At 41.8% G+C, this 23,289-nt stretch overlaps 1 protein-coding gene across 4 annotated transcripts in view; it reads left to right on the forward strand.

Annotated features, from left to right (window-relative positions):
* Window positions 1-23,289, forward strand: part of LOC112257613 (roundabout homolog 2-like) — a 150,705-nt gene that overhangs the window by 101,585 nt on the left and 25,831 nt on the right. For 2 of the 4 annotated variants that reach the window (XM_042326691.1, XM_042326693.1), the window contains exons 6-10: window positions 5,251-5,387; window positions 6,076-6,087; window positions 6,730-6,854; window positions 7,809-7,980; window positions 14,169-14,374. In XM_042326691.1, coding sequence (XP_042182625.1) covers window positions 5,251-5,387; window positions 6,076-6,087; window positions 6,730-6,854; window positions 7,809-7,980; window positions 14,169-14,374 — 652 coding nt within the window. The remainder of the gene's footprint in view (window positions 1-5,250; window positions 5,388-6,075; window positions 6,088-6,729; window positions 6,855-7,808; window positions 7,981-14,168; window positions 14,375-23,289) is intronic. The other 2 variants (XM_042326692.1, XM_042326694.1) reach the window with 1 other exon arrangement.

A 23,289-nucleotide genomic window follows, 5' to 3' on the forward strand; every position in this document is an offset into this window, starting at 1 on the left:
AGTCAATTGACTGGACATGATTTGGAAAGGCACACACCTCTCTATACAAGGTCCCACTGTTGACAGTGCATGTCAGAGCAAAAGCCAAGCCATAAGGACAAAGGAATTGTCCATGGAGCTCTGAGACAGGGTTGTGTCGAGGCACAGATCTGGACACATTTCTGGAGCATTGAAGGTCCCCAAGAAAACAGTGGCCTCCATTATTCTTAAATGGAAGAAGTTTGGAATCACAAAGACTTTTCCTAGAGCTGTCCACCCGGATACCTTTGCAATTCGAGGAGACAGGCCTTGGTCAGGGAGTCAACCAAGAACCTGATGGTCACTCTGACAGAGTTCCAGAGTTCCTATGTGGAGAATGGAGAACCTTCCAGAAGGACAACCATCCCTGCTGTACTCCACCAATCAGGCCATTATGTTGGAGTGGCCAGACAGAAGCCACTCCTCAGTAAAAAGGCACATGACAGCCTGCTTGGAGTATGCCAAAAGGCACCTAAAGGACTCTCAGACCAAGAGAAACAAGCTTCTCTGGTCTGATGAAACCAAGATTGAACTCTTTGACCTCACATCAGGAAACCTGGAACCATCCCTACGATGAAGCATGGTGGTGGCAGCATCAGGCTGTGGAGATGCTTTTCAGTGGCAGTGACTGGGAGACTTGTTAGGATAGAGGAAAAGATGAACGGAGCAAAGTAAAGAGAGATCCTTGATGAAAATCTGCTCCAGAGTGCTCAGGACCTCAGACTGGAGCGAATGTTCACCTTCCAACAGGACAACGACCTTAAGCACACAGCCAAGACAATGCAGGAGTGACACGTTTCTGAATGTCCTTGAGTGGCCCAGCCAGAGCCCGGACTTGAACCCGATCTAACATCCCTGGAGAGACCTGAAAATATCTGTTCAGCAACGCTCAGCATCCAACCTGACAGAGCTTGAGAGGATCCGCAAAGAAGAATGGGAGAAACTCCCCAAATACAGGTGTGCCGAGCTTGTAGAATCATACCCAAGAGGAATCAAGGCTGTAATCGCTGCCAAAGGTGCTTCAACAAAGTACTGAGTAAAGTGTCTGAATACTTATGTAAATGTGACATTGCATTTTTTATGAACATTTTTTAAAACCTGTTTTTACTTTGTCATTATGGGGTGTTGTGTGTAGATTGATGAGGGGAAACAATTATTTAATCAATTTTAGAATAAGGCTGTAACGTAACAAAATGTGGTAAAAGTCAAGGAGTCTGAATTCTTTCCGAATGCACTTCAGAAAGTATTCACACCACTTGACTTTAAAAAAAAAATGTTACAGCCTGAAATCGAAATGGCCAACATATTATACCCCATAATGTCAAAGTGGAATAATGATTTTAGACATTTTTACAAGTTAATTAAAAATGAAAATCTGAAATGTCTTGAGTCAATAAGTATTCAACCACTTTCGAATTGCAAGCCTAAATATTTTCAGGAGTAGAAAATGTGCTTAACAAGTCAAATAATAAGTTTAATGGACTCACAGTTGAGCAATGAATTTCAAGCAGAGATTCAACCAAAAAGACCAGGGAGGTTTTCCAATGCCTCGCAAAAAAGGGGACCTATTGGAAGAAAGGTTAAAAAAAGCAGACATTGAATATCCCTGTGAGCATGGTGAACGTATTAATTACTCTTTGGATGGTGTATCAATACAACCAATCACTAGAAATATACAGGCGTTCTTCCTCACTCAGTTGCTGGATTGGAAGGATACCTCTCAGGGATTTCAAAATGATTCCAATGGTGGTTGTAAAACAGTTACAGAGTTCAATGGCTGTGATAGTAGAAAACTGAGGATGGATTAACAGCGTTGTAGTTATTCCACAATACTCAGCTAAATGACAGAGTGAAAATTAGGAAGCATTTACAGAATAAAAATATTCAAAAGAATGCATTAGTTTTTACAATAATGCACTAAAGTAAATCTGCCAAAAATGTGGCAAATTAATAACTTTATGTCCTGAATACAAAGCATTATGTTTGGGTCAAATCCAACACAACACATCACTGAGTACCAGTCTTCATATTTTCAAGCATACTGTAGTGGTGCCTGCATCATGTTATGGGTATGCTTGTAATCGTAAGTCGTGAGTTTTTCAGGATAAAAATAAACGGAATGGAGCTAAGCACAGGTTAAATCCTAGAGGAAAACCTGGTTCAGTGGGCCTTCCACCAGACACTGGTAGATTAATTCAACTTTCAGCAGAACAATAACCTAAAACACAAGGCCTATTGCACACTGGAGTTGCTTCAACTTGAAAACCTATGGCAGGACTTGAAAATGGCTGTCTAGTAATGATCAACAACCCAAATTGACAGAGCTTGAATCATTTTTAAAAGAATAATGGGCAAATATTGTACTATCTAGGAGTGTAAGCTCTTAGAGACTCACAGCTGTAATCGTTGCCAAAGGTGATGTATTGACTCAGGATTGTAAATTCTTATGTAAATTTGATATTTCTGTATTTCATTTTCAATACGTTTGCTAAAATTTCTAAAAACATGTTTTCACTTTGTCATTATGAGGTATTGAGTGTATTTAGTATTTAATCCATTTTGAATTCAAATTGTAACACAACAAAATGTAGTTTAAATCAAGGGGTATGAATTATTTATGAAAGTATTCTACCCGTTCTAGCTAGACTCATAGAAATAGTCATTTTATTTATATAGCTACTCTACACAAGACCTAAGCTCTAGCAATACCATATATTTAGGTCACTATTATGTATCATTATCTAATTGAAGTGGCCATCAGGACAACTGTCCAGAGCAATAATCCATTTACACAACTGGCTTTAGACATGCAGGGTAGTCTGAGGTTAGAGTCCTTAGCTTGGTGTCACAACAGGAGGACTACGCTGCCAATGAAGTCAATATGTGGTTAGGTCCACAGCATAAAACAACATTACCATAACTCTTTCTCCCTCCCAGCAGCCGGCTTTACTCTGTTAGTCTGGCTAGTTTCACAGTAACTGAAAACACCTTCACAGTTTGCCAATGTCAAATCCAATATGACGTCTTTGACCCTATTGGGATCTGTAGAGAGGAAATATATGTTTCAGTCCATGATATACTTTAAGTATGTATTCCTAAAGGAAGTACCCTGAAGTAGTAGTGGTGTGGGAGAGAATTAAGATAGTGTTGGCTTCAGTCTGTGTTCAGCAGGACCATGTATCCGAGACAGGAAGTGACCGTGAGGAACGGTCTCTCAGACTGGGGTAGAATAGAGTAGTGTCTGTCTGGCTGTACTTCCATCTGGCTATCTCTCTGTCTACTCCCTGCTCACTCCTTTCTCCATCCTTCCCCCTGATTCCAGAAACATGCCCTTCTTCCGGACCTGCCATTCTCTCTTTCTCTCTCTCCTTCCTTCCTTCCTTCCTTCCTTCCTTCCCGCCCTCTCTTTCCCCATCCCTCCCAGACCAGCCCTCCGGGGAGGTGTGTATGTGGGTCAGAGACGTGACGTGACTGGAGTCTTCACAAGTTTCAGACAGACACACCAACTGTCCGAACGGACAGAAAGCTCTATCGATATTCTCCCCCCTCACTTTTCTCACCTCTTGTATCTGTGGCCCCACCTCCCTCATTCTGTTTCAGTGCTCTGCTCGTCTCACATGTCCAGATATTATGGAAGACTGGACAGATTTACCGTCTGCTGGTCTGTCTGCTTCAGAGACGAGAGGAGGCCCCTTAGAGGGTAGAGTCCAGCTCCATAATGTTCCATGCTCTGCAGCCATGTCAAACCCTCTGCCCTTGAGTGATGAACTGGTAGACCTGCTCTGTTAGGACTGGTGTTTCTCTGAGTGATGGACTGGTAGACCTGCTCTGTTAGGACCAGTGTTTCCCTGAGTGATGGACTGTTAACCCTGCTCTGCTAGGACTGGTGTTTCTCAGAGTGATGGACTGTTAGCCCTGCTCTGTTAGGACTGGTGTTTCTCTGAGTGATGAACTGGTAGACCTGCTCTGGTAGGATTGGTGTTTCTCTGAGTGATGGACTGTTAGCCCTGCTATGTTAGGACTGGTGTTTCTCTGACTGATGGACTGTTAGACCTGCTCTGTTAGGACTGGTGTTTCTCTGAGTAATGAATTGGTAGACCTGCTCTGTTAGGACTGGTGTTTCACTGAGTAATGGACTGTTAGCCCTGCTCTGTTAGGACTGGTGTTTCTCTGAGTGATGAACAGGTAGACCTTCTCTGTTAGGACCAGTATTTCCCTGAGTGATGGACTGTTAGCCCTGCTCTGTTAGGACTGGTGTTTCTCTGAGTGATGGACATTTAGTCCTGCTCTGTTAGGACTGGTGTTTCTCTATGTGATGAACTGGTAGACCTGCTCTGTTAGGACTGGTGTTTCTCTGAGTGATGAACTGTTAGCCCTGCTCTGTTAGGACTGGTGTTTCTCTGAGTGATGAACTGTTAGCCCTGCTCTGTTAGGACTGGTGTTTCTCTGAGTGATGAACTGTTAGCCCTGCTCTGTTAGGACTGGTGTTTCTCTGAGTGATGAACTGTTAACCCTGCTCTGTTAGGACTGGTGTTTCTCTGAGTGATGAACTGTTAGCCCTGCTCTGGCTGCCTTAATCGACTTCCGCCTCATCGGCTCCCGGGGAGCAGTTGTTGTGGGGGTTAACTGCCTTGCTCAAGGGCAGAACTGAAGATGTTTCCACCTTGCCAGCTCTGGGATTAGACAGCCTCTCTCTTTCTCTTTCTCTTTCTCTCTCTCTCTCTCTCTCTCTCTCACTCTCTCTCTCTCTCTCTCTCTCTCTCTCACTCACTCACTCACTCACTCACTCACTCACTCACTCACTCACTCACTCACTCACTCACTCATTCACCCCCTCACTCACTCATTCATTCACTCACTCACTCACTCACTCATACACACATAACACACACACTCCCACACACCCCACAGTGGGTGCTTCCTCTTCATAAATATTGAAATAGAGGAACAGTCAGGGTTCCAGCTGAAAGCACCTTTCATTTTACCTTTACTTTCAGCCCTGCACAATTGGCCCCCTTTCTCCTCCTCCTCCTCCGTAGCAGAATTTAGTCTCTCTGCAGCGGGGAGTTTTAAGTGTCTCTGAAAACCTTGCTTTATTTCTCAAAACAACCTTATCTCCACAGCCTATTATTTTATGTAAGCTTTACTCTAAAATGTTCCAGAAGTGGACTGCTTTTCTGGTATGCATGCCTGACTTTTGTAATGTCAACCTCTCCTCTCCTTCTTCCTCAGATATGACGTCCGTTATGAGAAGGAGGATTTCCTCCTGAGGATCAAGAAGGCATCGGCTGGCGACCAGGGCACCTTCACCTGTGTGGCTGAGAACCGTGTGGGCAAAGTGGAGGTCTCGGCTACCCTCACTATCAGGGGTGAGTCTATGCTAATGTAGGAGACAGACAGACACCAGTCCTGTTCCTGTAGCTGTGGTAATAGTCTCAGCAGGGTGAGTCCGTGCGATTGTTATCGCCCCCCTGATGTGAGCCTGGAGCTGGGCTCAGTCCCTCTCTTTCCCAGGGCCCAGACTGAATGATTACACCAGGACCTCCAGCCTCCACACAAAGATGAGCAACTTAACCAGAACCAATTGTGCTACACACCCTGCATCGCTCTCTCCACTGGGATGCTAATAGAACTGGTGCAGTGAGACTCTGGTAGGGTATTTTAAGGGTATTTGAGTTGAAGAGGGTAAGGGCAGGTGAAACTCAGCTTTCTGATTTTGCCTTTGTTTGTTTGTACATAAGCACAGTGTGTCAGTGGTGATGCTATGATGTTTCCACATCTGTGACTGTGCATAAGACAATGTGAACATTGTATTACTATAAAACCCTTCCAACCCAAGATTATGCCAGGTTTATTTCCTTTACCTAAGCCCCATGCCATCACCTGCCATGGTGACTGAACCCCACTCTCCTCATCCGTACCTGCTGGACTTTTGTACCCAACACCATATGTCATTCATTTCTGATTTTCATTTATTTTTCTTTCCCTCTCCTCTCCTCCTCTCCTCTCGGTCTTGTGTTTTGTCCTCACCCATCCACACCATTGTTCTTTCACCAGCTCGCCCTGTTGGTAAGTAAGACCTGATCCCATTGTGCATGTATTACTCTCTCTCTCTCTCTCTCTCTCTCTCTCTCTCTCTATCACACAACGATACACACATACACACACACACGCAAAGGCACATGCTTAAAAGGGCTCAGTAAATGTTCCTACCCTTGCATACATCCACACCCATAAACACAAAACACACATTCACACCTGATGATTTAACATACAGTACTAATTCATGCACATTTAGTTCCTCAGTTTGAACCACCCAACCCTGCCCTCCTTTTAGTTGTGTTGTAAAGTTAGTTGAAAACCCTTTGTTTCTCCAACAGTATCAAGACATAGTAGTTGATATGCAGTAGTTCTGATGTAGAGACTAGAATGGGAGAATGTGGGTTAAAGCAGCCTTGCTCATGAGTTGGTCTCATTCATGCAGGATTGCGGCCAGCTGGAACTATGGCTTCTATGGTCTGTTACCTGCAGTAATGGCTCTTAAGAGAGGCAACTAGACAATCACCTGTTGCATGTTCCCTGCAGCCTGTAGCTTGTAGCTGAAACCTGTAGCGCTCCTTGCTTAGTTTGTGTACATGAACATAATTTTCTCTAAATGTGTTCCTGCTGTGCTGTGGTGACAGTTTCACATCTCTGACCTTTGACCTTCAGAGGCTCCCCTGTTTGTGGTGCGACCCCGGGACCAGATCGTGGCTGAAGGGCGCACAGCCACCTTCCACTGTGAGACCAAGGGCAACCCCCAACCCACTGTGTTTTGGCAACGAGAGGGCAGCCAGGTAAGAAACCCTTGTTTGAATAACGTGTGTTGAATGTCTGTGTGCTTTCATACATGAGAGTTCCCCTTAGTGTGTTGGCCTCCTCCAATGCACATAAACAAAAATAACCTTCTCCTTGTTTACCTAATTGAGACATGAAGATTGGGTCCTGATTGGACAGTGGATAGAGCCGTGGAGCGAGAGAGGGCATTCCGGATTCCCGAGCCTGGTGACAGTTACATAATGAAGTGAATCATCAGTCCACTTTGCCGGGCTTTGACCAGCAATTTATTTCACAAGAAATTACATTAATTTGCTGCATTACTTGTTAGGCATAATGGGATCAGGCTAATGTCCTTCCCTTACCCTCCGTTTGTCTGCTCTCAGGTAGCGGAATGGGAAAAAAATCTAATTGAAGCGAAACAGGCAGAGACTTCAAGGCTATGTGTGAGCGGCCGTGAGGACTCACTTAACTTCAAGACCAGTAGTGCAGGGCATCATCACTGGCAGGGCTGACTGCGTCTCACCCACAGTGTAAATTACTGACCACTCCGAGCAGATAGAGGACCCCAAACCCTTACTACTGAATTACACACACATTTCTAGGATAAGTGGAGGACTAAGGATATAACATCCTAGTTAGTAATGAACACACACTGAGAATGGAAATGGAGTAAAATAGAGCAAGGCTTCAGATGATTGGTTTGACCTGTTGGTGCTTTTTAGTTAATGCAGTCTGCTCTTGCCTTGTACATGTATGGTGCATGGGACTACACTGTTATATAACATTGTATTGCCAAGGCTTTCACTGACAGCAATTATGACTCATAACTGCACACTACATTTATGATTTACTATTCGCTTATACTATTAACGTCAACATTTAGGCCTACATTGAATCTCGCCATGTTTTCTATGGAGCAGAGGACTAAACACCTGGCTGTTTTTCATAATGAATCTATGTTATCTCACCAGGATCTGCTGTTCCCCAGCCAGCCAGCGCAGGGAGACAGCCGTGTGTCAGTGGCAGTGAGTGGAGAGCTGACCATCTCCTCCGTACAGCGCTCTGATGCAGGCTTCTACACCTGCCAGGCCCTCACTGTGGCCGGCAGCATCCTGGCCAAGGCTCAGCTAGAGGTGGCAGACGGTGAGAGCATATAGAGCATGCCACGCACAAACACATGTACACACACACACACACCACATACACTAGTAGATGGTGGTCATATCAATGTGGACCTGCAAAGCTATCCTTGCCAACAGAATTGTGCGCCTTGCCTGAGAACAATGCACAACTAAATGCAAGCACACACACTTGCTTGACCACATGCACAGAAGGTGCATAAAATGCATCAGAGGCTGACTATTTAATGTTTGGCACTAGTCTTGGCTGAGATGTGCTGAATGCTGTAAGAGCTAATCGGTCAAATGCCTTCATCCATTTCATTAGCATGTCACTGTGGGAAGTTGCACCAGAGAGAGGCCATGAAAGGCCTGCAAAGAGAGAAACTGTTCAAATGCCTTCATCCATTTCATTAGCATGTCACTGTGGGAAGTTGCACCAGAGAGAGGCCATGAAAGGCCTGCAAAGAGAGAAACTGTTCAAATGCCTTCATCCATTTCATTAGCATGTCACTGTGGGAAGTTGCACCAGAGAGAGGCCATGAAAGGCCTGCAAAGAGAGAAACTGTTCAAATGCCTTCATCCATTTCATTAGCATGTCACTGTGGGAAGTTGCACCAGAGAGAGGCCATGAAAGGCCTGCAAAGAGAGAAACTGTTCAAATGCCTTCATCCATTTCATTAGCATGTCACTGTGGGAAGTTGCACCAGAGAGAGGCCATGAAAGGCCTGCAAAGAGAGAAACTGTTCAAATGCCTTCATCCATTTCATTAGCATGTCACTGTGGGAAGTTGCACCAGAGAGAGGCCATGAAAGGCCTGCAAAGAGAGAAACTGTTCAAATGCCTTCATCCATTTCATTAGCATGTCACTGTGGGAAGTTGTACCAGAGAGAGGCCATGAAAGGCCTGCAAAGAGAGAAACTGTTCAAATGAAAACTCCCTGATGGAGAGTCACATGTACACCTCTCTCCTCCTCTCAAAGAGCATCATTATCTTAAGTGCTGAGCTAGTGCCAGTTAGGACCTGTTTACGCCTCTCTCCCTCTCTATCTCTGTCTCCATGGCTCTCTCTCTTTCTCACTCATTTCCTGGATTCCTCTCGCACACATTATTGAATTAACATCTGCTAAAGGATTTTTTGGAAAGAGAACATACCTTGTCATGCGAGTTGGAAAATATGTAAATAGTGTTGCTGTATACAGTACAGGGGATTGAAGGAATGATCAAGTGGTTGAGTGTGAAAAATGCAACAAGAGCTCACGGTTTTACCAATTTGACTTCAGATTCAGACACAGTGTTTTTGACACCCTGGGTTGCTCCTAATGCTCAAATCAAGTAAATCAAATTAACCGTGATGTCAAGATGCTCTAGATGGTGCAACTGTAGAACTTTTTGCTCAGCATAGTTCCGTTGTCTGTTGCTCCAAACTAGGGCTGTGCGGTCACAATATTTCGTCAGCCGGTGGTTGTCAAGCAAATAACTGTCGATCTCACGGTAATAAACACATTTAGCATGCCCTAGTTTCCACACATTGCCTACAAGTCACAGATGCAGACCTTTGGAACATCTACATTTTAAAAAGGCTAATAAATCCATGTAAAATAGCCAACACATTCACAAAAATCCATTATTTATTTTAGACAGGTCTAAAGAAATCTGATATAAAGAAAATGTAATCTATTTCAGAAGAACAGAATAGCATACTCTGAGTTGTCCTTATGTTAGGTCCTAATCTGGCTATGCCATGTGGCTGTGGGTTACAATAGTTCATTTAGCAGACAAGATTTGGTTAGATTTCCGTGGGATTATTTTATATTGTTTTATAGTATGAAGAATAGAATTGAATAAAGCTGAATAAAATATAAAGGATATTTTCTCCAAACTATTTGAGGGAGTGCGTGCATGTGTCTATTCTGCGTTGAGCGGTAGCAAAGAAATAGGTACTCCTATATGTTTTATTTAGAGTTATTAATGTAACTTTAGGCTGCATGATATGACTCTAATGATGATTTGAAACAAGTCGCTTGAAAGGCATGAGCTCTGCTTTGTTTTCTTGCGCAGGCTGTACACACTTCATCAGTCTCTCATTCACAATTTGACAAGCACTTGACAAGCATTTGACAAGCAGCGTTGGACTAGTAACCGGAAGGTTGCAAGTTCAAACCCCCGAGCAGACGAGGTACAAATCTGTCGTTCTGCCCCTGAACAGGCAGTTAACCCACTGTTCCTAGGCCGTCATTGAAAATAAGAATTTGTTCTTAACTGACTTGCCTAGTTAAATAAAGGTAAAATAAAATTAAAAAATGGATCATGCCTCTAATTTCACGACTGCATCCCCTTTGTGTGGCCATAATGCACCCTAAAAAAAGTTAATGACTTTTGCGGCCAGTGGACGTTGTTCCCTTCTCCCTGAGTGATATGTGCCCCGAATCACTTCTCACTCACATGGCTCTCCATCACGTGATTGGGTCTTTCTCACAGGCTACAAGTGAAGACAGACACATCGGGGACGCAACTGCATGCGTGCTTATCCACTTCCGAGGCGCATATTGAAGATATTGGAAGGACTGTCCACATTTACTTTTCGTCAGCCAACAAGATGAGCTGGCCTAACAAACAGCAAAAGCACTAGCCTATGTCAATCTACTATCCCCCATAGTACAAAAGTTTACCTATTCTATTCTGTGCCAGAAATAAATATTCTCAACATAGTCTGGTACAGTTGTGGGATGCATTAGATCCTAAATTAATGTGGCTGACTCAACAGATCAGAACATCTAGCTTGACATCTCGTTAACTATTAGGCTATTTCTTCACATTATAAGCGTAGCAATGCACACATGGCAGTAGGTTATAAGCGTGAATGTTCCATTAGCGGGAAAACACCATTATCAAAAGTGAGATTATGCATGTAATGCTTAGATTATAAAGGTGCATTTTTTATGGTGAAAAGTATTTCCCCAAACTTGAAACTCACGCGCTACTTATGTATGCCAGTTATGCTCTAAACTCATTGTAAAGCGGATTAATGTGCTTAATTTTAAGAAGTTATTTGGCCACTTTAGTTGTGATACAAATCTTATCAAGACATAGTGGTGGAAAAAGTACCCAATTGTCATGCTTGAGAAAAAGTAAAGATACCTTATTAGAAAATGACTCAAATAAAAGTGAAAGTCAACCAGTAAAACACTGCTTGAATAAAAGTCTGAAAGTATTTGGTTTTAAATATACATGACTATCAAAAGTGAATGTAATTACCAAAATATACTTAAGTATCGAACGTAAAAGTATAAATCATTTCACATTCCTTATATTAAGCAAACCAGAAGGCACTATTTTCTAGTTTTATATTTATTTACGGATAGCCAGGGGCAAACTCCAACACTCAGACATAATTTACAAACCATGCATTTGTGTTTGGGAAGTCTGACAGACCAGAAGTAGAAGGGATGAACAGGGATGTTCTCTTGATAAGTGTATGAATTGGACAATTTTTCTGACCAGCTAAGCATTCAAAATGTAACAAGAACTTTTCGGTGTCAAGGAAAATGTATGGAGTAAAAAGTACATTATTTTCTTTAGGAATGTAGTGAAGTAAAAGTAAAAGTAGTCAAACATTTAAATAGTAAAGTAAAGTAGAGATACCCAAAAAAACTACTTCAGTAGAACTTTAAAGTATTTTTACATAAGTACTTTACACCACTGTCTAGGCCTATGGGATAGGTTACATGAGGTGTGCGACTATGATTTGAAAAAGTTGCAAAAAAAGGCATTGTTTCTTGCCTTATGCTTGGCATCATTCACAAGTGATAATATGTAATTCACAAGTGATAGACTAATATTGTCACCCATCAGACTATTCTTGATGTAATCTTGTCTTTAAATATAGTAAATAATATATTTGTGAAATTTGTTTTGATTTAAAATGGACCATTATCATGCACCTGTCTCGAAACCGGGGAATGGGAAAAAAATCTATCAGTCTATCAATCAATCCTTATCCCAGTCTGCTGTTCCCACGTGCTTCAAGCGGGCCACCATTGTTCTTGTTCCCAAGAAAGCTAAGGTAACTGAGCTAAACGACTACCGCCCCGTAGCACTCACTTCCGTTATCATTAAGTGCTTTGAGAGACTAGTCAAGGACCATATCACCTCCACCCTACCTGACACCCTAGACCCACTCCAATTTGCTTACCGCCCCAACAGGTCTACAGACGACGCAATCGCAACCACACTGCCCTAACCCATCTGGACAAAAGGAATACCTATGTGGGAATGCTGCTCATCGACTACAGCTCAGCATTTAACACCATAGTACCCTCCAAACTCGTCATCAAGCTTGAGACCCTGGGTCTCGACCCTGCCCTGTGCAACTGGGTACTGGACTTCCTGACGGGCTGCTCCCAGGTGGTGAGGGTAGGTAACAACATCTCCACCCCGCTGATCCTCAACAATGGGGTCCCACAAGGGTGCGTTCTGAGCCCTCTCCTGTACTCCCTGTTCACCCACGACTGCGTGGCCATGCACGCCTCCAACTCAATCATCAAGTTTGCGGACTACAGTGGGAGGCTTGATTACCAACAACAATGAGAGTGCCTACAGGGAGGAGGTGAGGGCCCTTGGAGTGTGGTGTCAGGAAAATAACCTCACACTCAACGTCAACAAAACAAAGGAGATGATTGTGGACTTCAGGAAACAGCAGAGGGAGCACCCCCCTATCCACATCGACGGGACAGTGGTGGAGAGGGTAGGAGTCTGAAGATATTCGGCTTGTCACCAAAAGCACTCACAAACTTCTACAGATGCACAATCGAGAACATCCTGTCGGGCTGTATCACCGCCTGGTACAGCAACTGCTCCGCCCACAACCGTAAGGCTCTCCAGATGGTAGTGAGGTCTGCTCAACGCAACTACCTGCCCTCCAGGACACCTACACCACCCGATGTCACAGGAAGGCCATAAAAATCATCAAGGACAACAACCACCCGAGCCACTGCCTGTTCACCCCGCTATCATCCAGAAGGCGAGGTCAGTACAGGTGCATCAAAGCAGGGGCCGAGAGACTGAAAAACAGCTTCTCTCTCAAGGCCATCAGACTGTTAAACAGCCACCACTAACATTGAGTGGCTGCTGCCAACATACTGACTCAACTCCAGCCACTTTAATAATGGAAATTGTGTAAAAAATGTTTCACTAGCCACTTTAAACAATGCCACTTAATATAATGTTTAGATTCCCTACATTACTCATTCAAATGTATATACTGTACTCTATATCATCTACTGCATTTTGCCATCTTTATGTAATACATGTATCACTAGCCACTTTAAACTATGCCTACTTTATGTTTATATACCCTACATTACTCATCTCATATGTATATACTGTACTCTATACCATCTACTGCATCTTGCCTATGCCGTTCTGTTCTGTAATTTTGAGCGAAAATTGGCTGGAAAAATGATGCAAGAAAGAAGTAATCTTTTGTTATAGCATCTGATTACAGTTAAATAATATTTTTTGAGTCTAGCAATTGTTCAATATTAATCATACAATGCGGTGCTGACAATTATTACGTATACAGTGGGTATAGTATAAAAGTCTCAGTTAGCAGAGTAAAAGGATGACTCACTCTATGAAGGCTGCTGTCTGATTGGTTTCTCTGCATTTCTGGTTTAGTGACTGTCCTCTGAGTCTGAAGGAGCTGTGATAGACTTTTAGAGCTCTAGAACCTGGTGCAAATACTCTGTCTGAGTTGAGACTAACAGCACTGATAAGCAGGGGAAGAAGAGACAATATTAAAAGATTGAACACCCCAGAAATGCAGTGGCTTGTTTCTTGTCTGGGGGGGGGGGATGGGGCTGTGAGGTGCAGTGGTGAGTCAGAGGAGGAAGAGAAGGAAGGAGGGAGGGTGTGAATGTGTTGTGAGGAAGGCAGGGTAATTAGCGCCGTAGGCGAGCCATCGTTATTCTGCACCTTGTAAATAGAGCGCTATGGTGTGATGTGGTGCCATTAGCACACACTATCAGAAACCTGCAAACGACCCCCAAAACAGGTACCCCCTATCACAACAGATACATCAAGAAGACCTTGCTTCTCCAATGATAAATTCATTAACGTTTATGGGATCAAATTTGTAATTTAGTATAGCACTAAACTGTAATTCATAGTTTGTGTTTCATTGTTTTCATTGTGATTCCTTGTTTTTCTCCAGCCTTAAAGGACCGCCCCCCGCCCATCATCCGGCAGGGCCCGTCCAACCAGACACAGGCTGTTGGGGGTGTGGCCCTGCTGAGGTGCCAGGCGTCAGGGGACCCGGAGCCCACCGTTACCTGGCTGAAGGACGGCCTCAGTCTGCTGGGAAAGGACCTTCGCATGGCCCTGCTGGAGCCTGGCAGCCTGCAGATCCAAAGCACCAGGGTGGGTTTATAGGACTGATGCTGTACAAACACAATACACACAGTCACAGCAGCAAGCCTCCACACTGTGTTCACTCATGATTGATTTGGCCATGAGTCTGCCAGCCATAGTGACTCCATCTTTTCTCTCTCTGCTTCTCTACTTTCATTGCGTTCTTTTCAATGAACTCTCCTTTCTTTACAGTTTCTCTCTATTCTCAAAGGCAGGTTGTTCAGGTTTGTGTGTGTGTGTGTGTGTGTGTGTGTGTGTGTGTGTGTGTGTGTGTGTGTGTGTGTGTGTGTGTGTGTGTGTGTGTGTGTGTGTGTGTGTGTGTGTGTGTGTGTGTGTGTGTGTGTTTGTCGCTCAGTGTGTGTGCGTTCGCATGTGTGTTTATGCGCTTGCCTCTCATATTGCTTGTGAGAGTGAGGAGAGAAAAAATTCCCATCTGATGTCAGTGAGATGTAATTCAAATGGACAAGTGCAGGCAGGTTGCCTTTAAAGATGAATAGAGGGTATTGATTTTTATAAGTAATTTAAAGCTGTCATTTAGAGCCATTCACCTAGGCAGCATTTAGAGATGCTCTAACCCAAGGACAGTGATTGGGGGGAATGCAAGCATGTAAGGGACAGATCGAAATTGACAAATAACAATATATGTAAAAACACATCCCTCCCTACCTTGTAGGCTTACCCAGTATCGAATCTCTGAATTTCATTAAACATTTTGATGTTTTGTACCAGATGTCTCTTTCCATTCATCAAATTGCCTCTGCACAGTTTGGATTGATTGATTGATTGAAAGTTAAAAATATACATACAGTGCATTCGGAAAGTATTCAGACACCTTCACTTTTCCAATTTTTTCTTACATTACAGCCTTATTCTAAAATTGATTACATGTTTATTTTCCTCATCATTCTAAACACAATACCGCACGATGACAAAGTGAAAACAGGTTTTTATACATTTTTAGATTTATAAAGGTTTATACATTTTTGCAAATGTATTAAAATGAAAAACAGAAATACCTTATTTACATAAGTATTCATACCCTTCGCGATGAGACTTGACATTGAGCTTAGGTGCATCCTGTTTCCATTGATCATCCTTGAGATATTTCTACAACTTTATTGGAGTCCACCTGTGGTAAATTCAATTGATTGGACATGATTTGGAAAGGTACACTCCTGTCTATATAAGGTCCCAGTTGACAGTGCATGTCAGAGCAAAAACCAAGCCATGAGGTCAAAGGACTTGTCCGTATAGCCCCGAGACAAGACTGAGTCTAGGCACAGGTCTGGGGAAGGGTACCAAAACATTTCTGCAGCATTGAACCATTGGCCTTCATCATTGTTAAATGGAAGAAGTTTGGAACCACCAAGACTCATCTTAGAGCTGTCCGCCCGGCTAAACTGAGTAATCAGGGGAGAAGGGCCTTGGTCAAGGAGGTGACCAAGAAGCCGATGGTCACTCTGACAGAGCTCTAGAGTTCCTCTGTGGAAATGGAAGAATCTTCCAGAAGGACAACCATTTCTGCTGCACTCCACCAATCAGGCCTTTATTGTAGAGTGGCCAGATGGAAGGCACTCCTCATCAAAAGGCACATGACAGCCCACATGGAGTTTGCCAAAAGGACTCTCAGACTATGAGAAACAAAATTCTCTGGTCTCATGAAACCAAGATTGAACTCTTTGGCCTGAATACCAAGTGTTACGTCTGGAGTAAACCTGGCACCATCCCTTTGTTGAAGCATGGTCTTGGCAGAATCATGCTGTGGGGATGTTTTTCAGTGGCAGGGACTGGGAGACTAGTCGGGATCAAGGGAAAGATAAACAGAACAAAGTACTGAGAGATCCATAATAATAACCTGCTCCAGAGCGCTCAGGACCTCAGACTGGGGAGAAAGTTCACATTTTAACAGGACAAAACCCTAAGCACACAGCCAAGACAACACAGGAGTGGCTTTAGGACAAGTCTCTGAATGTCTTTGAGTGACCCAGCCAGAGCCTGGATTTGATCCAGATCTAGTATCTCTGGAGAGACCTGAAAATAGCTGTGCAGCGACGCTCAGCATCCAACCTGCCAGAGCTTGAGAGGGTCTGCAGAAGAATGAGAGAAACTCCTCAAATACAGGTATGCCAAGCTTGTAGCGTCATACTCAAGAAGACTCGAGGCTGTAATCGCTACCAAAGGTGCTTCAACAAAGTACTGAGTAAGGAGTCTGAATACTTATGTAAATGTGATATTTCAGTTTTTATTTTTAATACATTTGCAAAACTTTATAAAAACTTATTTTTGCTTTGTCATTATGGGGTATTGTATGTAGATTGATGAGGGAAAAAATATTTAATCAATTTTAGAATAAGGCTGTAACGTAACAAAATGTGGAAAAAGTCAAAGGGTGTGAATACTTTCTGAATACAGAAATCATTTTTAAAGTGACTGGGATTGCACAATATAGTCAGGGACTTATTTCCATTGTGGTCACTACATTTGCTGCAGCACATGCTGCAGAAATATAAGGACTGAATACATGCCTAATTTACACTTCTCTATCTGGCTTTTGGGGGTCACCTTATTTTTTAACATTTATTGGATAACGGCACAATCATTTAGCTTTGGCTCATAACATTATTTAATGTATGACTCATCAGCCTCAGGTAGCATCAGACTTGAATTTTCATGCCGATCAAAGCTCTAATCAAATCCAGACATACATGTATTAATATGCTTTAGAATGGCACTTCCGGTTTGGGCGGGAAATACCGGATTACCCGGGAGAAAAGTGGTTATTCTCGAGGTGGAACATTTTGTAAAATACCAGGAAAATATTCAAACCTAGTCTGTAGCTTCTTTTTTAGATGTTTGGGGTTGCTGGTGAACCATGATGTGCAGGCATAAACAAAGTGACACTGGACTAGCACACCGTCTTTACGGTGTCTATAGGTTTCCATCTAATTGGCGACAGATTTTCATGTGAATATTCTAAAATATGCATCAAAACAATATGCATATTTCAGGGTTTCCTTTAGAGGAAAATGTGTCGCCTGACAACGTGACTGGAAAGCCTTTAATTTAACTAGACATTTGAGAAATTTACCGGACATCCATTTGCATTCAGATCCGAATTGGCGGAACCAGCGCCATCAATGAATGAGGGTTATTGGCCAAATGAGCCACATTTACGTGTCCCTAAAAACAGCTTATATCAAACATTGTTCCTTATGTTTCGATGTGTAGTATATGCAAAAAAAAAATATTGGTTTTTAGGCTTCTTTCCTAAAAAAATAATTGTCCACCTCACAATTCAGCTGTCAGAGATTTGAGCACTAAATGCATCAGGGCATTGCATGCATAGGCCTATAGGCTTAGGTGTCCACTATATGTTATTAACATTACAAAATATATAGAGCCTATTTGTTCTTTTTCAATCAGAATATCTGGTATAAAGATACGCATTGTTTTATTAGATTATAGTAGTAACTCTGGTAGGCATGAAACATTCTTCCTCACCTCAAGTTCTACTGTTGGAGTCAGTTGGAGCGCCAGTGCACACTGCCTTCATATCATATGCTTGCAGTGGCTAAAGCTTAATATCAGCCACACCAAACCTTCACTAAAGTTTATTATTTACGATAATGTCAAAAGTATTTTAAGCCATTGTTTATAGGGAAAATACGAGCAGGCAAACACAGCATTAAAGTTGGAACTTAATTTGGTTTAAACCTTTACAGAAGTTTTGAACAGGCTATATTGCAGCAGTTACCAACAAAGCCAAGTGCCTACCATACCCAACAAATGACAGAAAAAGTATAATGTTATTTATATTAAAACAGGCCTACTTATAACCTATCTTAAGCACACAATTAAAAAGACAGATGTAATTTTAGCCAATGAAAATGTCTCCAAATTTTTCAACAAAACAGGTTTTTAATATTTAAAGAACTGGTTTTGAATAATAAATAAGCTTATGAAAATAACAATTATATACAGTAATACTAATAAATATAAAACAAATCACTATAGAGCTCCAAAATGCTGCATTCTTCAGATCTACAATATTAAAAGGTACATTCAATTCCCCTCATAAGCTTTTCACTATACTGTAGGCATACTCTTTTTCTTCTTTTGCTTTACTTCAATGAAAAAGACCTGCATCTTCACAATCAACAGTAGCCTAGGCCAATCAAATCTGTGTGTAAATACGTAGTGCACATACAAAATATATGTTGGGTTTAAATTGCTATGTACCTAATAAAAAATACAAGTTTAAAGGGTTTCCATTGCATTTTCAACTCTACTGATGGTTTTGTCACAGAAATGTTGCGTAGGTATAGCGAATGTGCCCACCGGTATTGGCACATGCGCTCTAGTCAACAGCTTGCAGATACAGTGCAAGTATAGCCTACTACATGATGATATTATTATGGACAAAGTGTGAGATTATTTTTATTTGTCAAACGGCAGCCAAGCATCGATCATCATGTCACCTGAATAAGACCCTCAATATCTATTGAAAGAAGCATCAACCTTATCAATGTGCACTTTCACCACCCTGTAGCCAAATAAACTGCATACTTTCCTATGATGTCTTGACATTTTTTACTCGCATAAACAATTTGGATGGAAACCTGGTTAATGTCAAGCTATTTTGAGGATGCTGGAATTATATTTTGCATGCATAGAGTGTGTTGAAGAGTGTGCAGAGAGTGTGTTGAACTGGGCCTGCTGGGAGCATATGTGGCCACATTACTATAGGAAGACTTGGAAGAATGATGATCTGCAACAGATTGCTCATTCAGTATCAGAAGTAAAAAATACAGCAAGACTGGTCTGCTACATTGTGTTTATAGACCTCATAAACTGCCAAGAGTAGACCCAAAACAACCTTGAAACATTGAAATCACAGGGCTTTTGCGCCAATATTCAAATTACATTTTCACTGCAGCCTAGAGTAGGCTAGAATGTTGTACTCACTGGAAAACAATAATGCAATTTTCCATTGCATTGTGGGGTGGTAGGCTAGTCTAGGTAGGATCATTGCATTGTCCCTAAACAACATCAATAGGGTAATTGTTTTAGCTGTGTGTCTCATGTCTCTACTGCCTATCAGCTATTCCTATTGGTTCTTGTCGATTCATATAAAAAGTGTATGCAGCTTTGAATGTTTTTATGTGTGGTTTGATTGCTAGTTAGCCTATTGCAGATCTGGACAAACGATCCACCTACCACTATTGTCACTATAAATGGTGGATCTACGGCATACAAGACCGTTAGGTTTACTATACTGTGGTATAGTAAAAGTTAGCACATGGAATAGCGTACTGCATAAGGGGAGTACCAAAACACAGTGATTTTGGAGAGGTGCACGCAAGCAGGTGAGGAAATGTGGCTAGGATGGAAGAAATGATGGAGTAAAACTGGTAAAAGAGCAGTTGTAAAAAAACAGCAACCACACAACCCTTCCCAAACCCCCCCAAAAAGTTTGACAACCCTCTCCTATTTTGGAGAGAGAGAGAGAACAAGGGAGAGAGAGAGGGGGAACAAGGGAGAGAGAGAGAAGGAACAAGGGAGAGAGAGAGTGTGTAAGGGAGCAGCCCCAGTATTTAAGAGGCCAACGTTAAATAGATTATCATGTCCCTGTTTCACTGTGTCTGATCTGTACTGATGATGATAGGGCTGAGGATGTGGGAGGCTGACTAGTACTAAGCGATTTAGTTTTTTTTATAACTTCAGCACTTTCAGCACCTCTTCCCTCGCTCTGTCTTCTTGTTGTCACCCACTCCCTCTCTCCCTGGGTGCGAATCAGGCCAGTGGAGGTTAATGCATTTTTTGTGTACTGCTGCCTACCCTTTCAATAGCAGAGGTTGACAAAAGGGCTGTGAAGGCCAACTGGGATCAAGGTTGGACTGGAAAGACCAATGGAGCCAACAAGCATTACCACCAAACAATATTACTACTATCAAAAAGGCACACTGGTTTTAATGAGCATACAGTGCCTTCACTGGTATAACTCAGTTTCTCTGGACTCCCCTGCAAGGTCTGGACCCCCCTTTAAATAAATAAAAAACATTTAAGTATAGACTATGGATCACTGTCCATAGTGCTGAAATTGTGACGTCTATGCGGCTGCATGCCTATCGATGATAGGCTTTCTGTGATGCCATGGCTTAGCTTAGCTTTAGCTAATAGATACATATTTATTGGTAGGCCTATTTGGTCGTCATTTTCTCATATTAAGCCTAACATTTCATGAAGGTCTATATGGTGTCACAATGCTGCAATTTTTATACTGCCGGCTGGTGGCAAATTCAAACATTGCAGATTGTAAAATAAATGTTTGATGCAACAGCATACTAATCAGCTAGATTTTTTAAACTGTCCCGTATAGGCTACCTGAACCTGACTGACATGAGCCGTCCTCGCTCTCTCTATCAAATAGCCAAACAATGAGGAAAAAAGTAGTCGGCTTAAGGATAAATTCAGCCACTATTTATTGTTGAACTCAGCGGGTTTTGTCTGGCTATTGGGCTGCAATATTCAAGGTAAATTAAATCAAATTAAATTAAATCCAACTTGAGAGACTCCACTGATCTTCTGAATTCTCCTTTTTTTGTGAGCAAATGTTTCCACCACCAGGTCGCGGAACTGTTTTATATATTGAGTATTACCAACCTAGACAGTCTTTTCTGAGACATTGCTCTGCACACAATTTAAACGTAGCCTTGAATGATGCATGCCAAGATATAACATAGATAAGGGACTGTTGATATTGCAACCACACAATTTAAGCGCTTGTTCACTAGTATGAACGAAATCGCAAACAGCTTTTTTAGTTCAAGCCCAAAGAGCTGTTGTCTGCTAAATATGATAATCTGTTTGCATCTGTCAATTTATTGGTTGCCCAATATTCAGACGAGCTGTCCCCAGAGCTTCCTATACAGTGAATCTCTTTCCATAATGTGTTGAGGCTGGCAATTAAGGAGAATGAGAGGATTAATTAAAGATGTTACAGAACTGCTGTATTTCAAGCTCAACTCCCTTCTGCCCAGTTTCCCTGATGTTGCCACGGCAATCAAACTGTTTTTACCATCCCTGTAACTGTCGCTTCTGTGGAGAGATTGTTTTCTAATTTAAAACCTATTAATAACTACCTAAGAACCATTAGGCTCTCGGTCTGACATGTGCTTTTGAACAACTGAGTAAGCTCCACTCATTGCACTGGCGCCATCGGAGACTTGACCATTTGTTCACTGATATCCCCTCATACTTATAATCAGTTCATTTTAAATGTTTCAGTCCCATTCCTGAAGCCCAAGAAACAAACACATAGCCTCCTAGCACAAATGTAAATTAAAATGTTTTATGAATTACTTTTTGGAGGGTTAATGTCAATGGATTTCTTTCCCACATTTTGTTGTGTTACAAGGTGGGGTTAAAATGTATTTAATTGTAAAAAAAACAACAACAACAACAACAACAAAATATTCTGTAATGTCAAAGTGGAAAAACAATTCTAACATTTGTAAAAAATTCATGAACATTTAAACCACAGTATGTCTTGATTACATAATTATTCAACCTCCTGAGTCAATACATGTTAGAATCTCATTTGGCATTGATTACAGCTGTGAGTCTTTCTGGGTACGTCTCTAAGAGCTTTGCACACCTTGATTGTACAATATTTTCACATTTTTATTTTTAGATTTCTTCAAGCTCTGACAGGTTGGTTGTTGACCATTGCTAGAAAACATTTTTTAAGTATTGCCATAGATTTCAAGCCAAAGTTAAAACTGTAACTAGGCCACTCAGGAACATTAATTGTCGTCTTGGTAAGCAACTCCGGTGTACATTTGGCCTTATGTTTTAGGTTATTGTCCTGCTGAAAGGTGAATTTGTCTCCCGGTGTCTGTTGGAAAGCAGACTGAACCAGGTTTTCCTCTAGGATTTAGCCTGTGCTGAGCTCTATTCAGTTTATTTCTATAAAACAAAAACACCTTAGTCCTCGCCGATGACAAGCATACCCACAACATGGTGCAGCCACCACCATGCTTGATAATATGAAGAGTGGTACTCGGTGATGATTTACCCCAAATATAATGCGTGGTATTCGGGAAATAAAGTTATTTTCTCTGCCCCATTTTTGCAGTTTTACTTTAGTGCCTTATTGCAAACCGGATGCATGTTTGGAATATGTTTTATTCTCTTCCTTCTTTTCACTCTTTTAGGTCATTTAGGTTAATATTGTGGAGTAACTACAATGTTGAGCCATCCTCCGTTTTCTCCTATCACAGCCATTAAACTCTGTAACTGTTTTAAAGTCACCATTGGCCGTATGGTGAAATCCCTGAGCGGATTCCTTCCTCTCCGGCAGCTGAGTTAGGAAGGCCCTCTGTGTCTTTGTAGTGACTGGGTGTATTTTTCCACCAACCACAGTGTAATTAATAACTTCAGCTCAAAGGGATATTCAATGTCTGGGTTTTTACCCGTCTACCCTTTTTGCGAGGCATTTAAAAAGCTCCCTGATCTTTTTTGTTGAATCAGTGTTTGAAGTTCACTGCTCGACTGAGGTACCTTACAGATAATTGTATGTGTGGGGTAAAGAGATGAGGTAGTTGTAAAAAAATAATGTTAAATACTAATATTGGACACAAGGTCCATGCAACTTATTATGTGACTTGTTAAGCACATTTTTACTTTTGAACTTATTTAGGCTTGCCATAACAAAGGGGTGAATGCTTATTGACTCAAGACATTTCAGCATTTCATTTTTTATTCATTTGTAATTCAACTTAGGCATTATGGGGTATTGTGTGTAGGCCAATGACACAAAATCTAAATTTGATCTATTTTAAATTCAGGCTGTAACATTATAAGGGGTGTGAATAATTGCTGAAGGCACTGTACTCTATATAAAAAAGTGTAGCTTTCCAAAC

This window comes from Oncorhynchus tshawytscha, linkage group LG09 (genome assembly GCF_018296145.1).
Source record: "Oncorhynchus tshawytscha isolate Ot180627B linkage group LG09, Otsh_v2.0, whole genome shotgun sequence".
Taxonomy (NCBI): domain Eukaryota; kingdom Metazoa; phylum Chordata; class Actinopteri; order Salmoniformes; family Salmonidae; genus Oncorhynchus; species Oncorhynchus tshawytscha.